The sequence below is a fragment of the Meleagris gallopavo genome, unplaced genomic scaffold (genome assembly GCF_000146605.3).
Source record: "Meleagris gallopavo isolate NT-WF06-2002-E0010 breed Aviagen turkey brand Nicholas breeding stock unplaced genomic scaffold, Turkey_5.1 ChrUn_random_7180001847718, whole genome shotgun sequence".
Taxonomy (NCBI): domain Eukaryota; kingdom Metazoa; phylum Chordata; class Aves; order Galliformes; family Phasianidae; genus Meleagris; species Meleagris gallopavo.
Genome location: NW_011115327.1, coordinates 19,211 through 23,180, shown reverse-complemented (window position 1 = coordinate 23,180; position 3,970 = coordinate 19,211). Strand labels below are relative to the sequence as shown.

Sequence of the window (3,970 nt, the reverse complement as noted above, 5' to 3'; positions counted from 1 at the left end):
TGGGGACACCGGGGGCATTGGGGACACTGAGAGACGTTGGGGACACTGGGGACATTGGAGGGCATTGGGGGACACTGGGGGCATTGGGGACATTGGAGACAGTGGGGACACTGGGGATGTTGGGGACATTAGGGACACTGAGGGACATTGGGGACATTGGGGGACATTGGGGACACTGGGGGACATGGGTGGACATTGGGGGACATTGGGGGTCCATGGGGACATTGGGGACATTGGGGACACTGGGGGACATGGGGACATTGGGGGACATTGGGGTCACATGGGGGACACCGGGGTTTCTATGGAGACACTGGGGTCACATTGGGGTCTCTATGGGGTCATTGGGGTCACAGTGGGTCTCTATGGGGTCACATTGGGGTCACATTGGGTTCCCTATAGGGTCACTAGGGACACAATGGGGACATTGGGGTCACCCTGGAGTCTCTATGGGGTCATTGGGGTCTCTATGGAGACACTGGGGTCACAATGGGGTCACATTGGGTTCCCTATAGGGTCATTGGGGTCACACTGGGGTGCTATGGGGACTTTGGGGTCACATCGGGGTCTCTATAGGACTTCGGGGTCTCTCTGGGACTTTGGGGTCACATTGGGGTCTCCATGGGACTGTGGGGCCGCTATGGGATCTGTGTGCACTGTGGGGTCACAATGGGGTCTCTATAGGGTTTTGGGTTTGCATTGAGGTCTCCATAGGGTTTTGGGGTCGCTATGGAGCCTCTATAGGGCTGTGGGGTCGCTATGGGGTCTGTGTGCGTTCTGGGGTCGCTATGGGGTCTTTACAGGGCTGTGGGGTCGCTATGGGGTCTGTGTGCACTGTGGGGTCACTACGGGGTCTCTATAGGGTTTTGGATTTGCATTGAGGTCTCTATAGGGTTTTGGGGTCGCTATGGAGCCTCTATAGGGCTGTGGGGTTGCTATGAGGTCTGTGTGCACTGTGGGGTTGCTATGGGGTCTGTGTGCATTGTGGGGTCGCTATGGGGTCTCTGTGGGACTGTGGGGTCGCTATGGGGTCTCTACAGGGCTGTGGGATCGCTATGGGGTCTGTGTGCATTGTGCGGTCGCTATGGGGTCTGCGTGCATTGTGGGGTCGCTATGGGGTCTCTGTGGGACTGTGGGGTCGCTATGGGGTCTCTACAGGGCTGTGGGGTCGCTATGGGATCTGTGTGCACTGTGGGGTCACTACGGGGTCTCTATAGGGTTTTGGGTTTGCATTGGGGTCTCTATAGGGTTTTGGGGTCGCTATGGGGTCTCTACAGGGCTGTGGGGTCGCTATGGGGTCTGTGTGCACTGTGGCGTCGCTATAGGGTCTCTATAGGGCTGTGGGGTCTCTGTGGGGTCTGTGTGCACTGTGGGGTCGCTATGGGGTCTGTGTGCACTGTGGGTTCACTATGGAGTCTCTGTGCACTGTGGGGTTGCTATGGGGTCTCTGTGGGACTGTGGGGCCGCTATGGGGTCTCTACATGGTTGTGGGGTCGCTATGGGGTCTGTGTGCACTGTGGCGTCGCTATAGGGTCTCTATAGGGCTGTGGGGTCTCTGTGGGGTCTGTGTGCACTGTGGGGTCGCTATGGGGTCTGTGTGGGGCTGTGGGGTCGCTATGGGGTCTCTGTGGGGCTGTGGGGTCGCTATGGGGTCTGTATAGGGCTGTGAGGTCGCTATGGGGTCTGTGTGTACTGTGGGGTCGCTATGGGGCCTCTATAGGGTTTTGGGGTCGCTATGGGGTCTGTATGGGGCTGTGGGGTCGCTATGGGGTCTCTACAGGGCTGTGGGGTCGCTATGGGGTCTGTGTGGGGCTGTGGGGACCCACGATGTCGTTCTTGTCCACTCGCGTCCCCACGATCTTCAGGCGGATCTCATCGTCCTGCTGGATCACGATGTCCTGCGGGAGACGGGCAGCTGGCTCCTATGGGGCCCTATGGCTCCTATGGGGCCCTATGGCCTCCTATGGGCTCCTATGGGGCCCTATGGCCTCCTATGGGCTCCTATGGGGCCCTATGGCCTCCTATGGGCTCCTATGGGCTCCTATGGGGCCCTATGGCCTCCTATGGGCTCCTATGGGCCCTATGGGCTCCTATGGGCTCCTATGGGCCCTATGGGCTCCTATGGGCTCCTATGGGCTCTTATGGGGCCCTATGGGCTCCTATGGGCTCCTATGGGGCCCTATGGGGTTGTATGCAGTCATACGGGGTCTTACGGGGGATATGCGGTCATATGGGGGATATGCGGTCATATGGGGGATATGGGGTCATATGGGGTCGTACAGGGGATATGGGATCTTATAGGGGTCGTATAGGGTTGTATGGGGGATATGGGGTCATATGGGGGATAGGGGGACGTATGGATTTGTATGGGGTCGTATGGGATCGTATGGGGGACATGGAATCATATAGGGCCATAGAGGGTTGTATGAGGTCGTATGGTGTCTTATGTGGGATATAAGATCATATGGGGGATATGGGGTCATATGGGGTCGTATGGGGTCGTATGAGGAATATGGGGTCATATGGGGTCGTACACAGTCGTATGGGGGATATGCGGTCGTATGGGGTCATATAGGGGATATGAGGTTGCATGGGGTCGTATGGGGGATATGGGGTCGTATGGGGCCGTATGGGGTCGTATAGGGGATGCGGGGCTACATGGGTGGTATGGGGTGCATATAGGGTTACACCATATATATGGGATGTGGGGCATATGGGGATGTGCGGGGGATGCGGAGTTGTGTGGGGCTGTGTGGGGGATGTGGGGTTGTGTGACGCATATGGGATTATATGGGGGATGTGGGGTTGTATGGGGTCGTATGGGGATATGGGGTTGTGTGGGGTTGTATGGGGGATCTGGCGGATGTGGGGGATGTGAGGGATGTGGGGTTGGGTGACAGATATGGAGATACGGGGTTGCGTGGGGTTGTATGGGGGATATGGGGTTAAAAGGGGATGTGGGGTCAGATGGGCGATATGGGGTTATATATATGGCTGTGGGGGGGATATGGGGGATATGGGTGATATGGGGTCATATATAGGGCTGTGGGAGGATGTGGGATCAGATGGGCGATATAGGGTTATATATATGGCTGTGAGGGGAATATGGGGTATATGGGTGATATGGGGTCATATATAGGGCTGTGGGGGGATGTGGGATCAGATGGGGGATATGGGGTCATATATAGGGCTGTGGGGGGACGTGGGGTCAGATGGGCGATATGGGGTTATATATAGGGCTGTGGGGAGGATATGGGGGATATGGGTGATATGGGGTCATATATAGGGCTGTGGGGGGACATGGGATCATATAGGGGATATGGGGTCATATATAGGGTTGTGGGGGGGATATGGGGTCAGGTGGGCGATATGGGCTCATATATAAGGCTGTGGGGGGGGATATGGGAAATATGGGTGATATGGGGTCATATATAGGGCTGTGGGGGGATGTGGGGTCATATAGGGAATATGGGGTTATGTAGGGGATATGGCCCCATATAGGGAATATGGGATCATATAGGGGATATGGGGTCGTATGGGGCACATGGGATCATATAGGGGATATGGAATTGCATGTAGGACTGTGGGGGAAATATAGGATCGTATAGGGAATATGAGATCATGTAGGGAATATGGGGTCATATACGGGATATGGAATCATATAGGGAATATGGGATCATATAGGGGATATGGGATCATACAAGGCACATGCGGTCATACAGGGAATATGGGGTTACATGTAGGACTGTGGGGGGGATATAGAATCATATAAGGAATATGAACTCATATAGGGCATATGGGATCATACAGGGAATACAGAATCATATAGGGAATACAGGGTCATATAGGGGATACGGGGTCATATAGGGGATATGGGGTCACATATAGGGCTGTGCGGGGATGTGGGGTCAGATGGGCGATATGGGGTCATATAGGGGATATGGACTCGTATATAGGGCTGTGGGGGGGACAT

The 3,970-nt window shown here is 55.5% G+C and overlaps 1 protein-coding gene across 1 annotated transcript in view; it reads right to left on the bottom strand.

The window, feature by feature from the left end:
- Nucleotides 1-1,790: 1,790 nt before the first annotated feature.
- The window catches only part of LOC100546166 (integrator complex subunit 5), a 19,883-nt gene continuing 17,703 nt past the window's right edge, over nt 1,791-3,970 (bottom strand). Inside the window, exon 2 of the mRNA XM_019610991.2 lies at nt 1,791-1,895. Within this exon, the coding sequence (XP_019466536.1) occupies nt 1,791-1,895 (105 nt within the window). The remainder of the gene's footprint in view (nt 1,896-3,970) is intronic.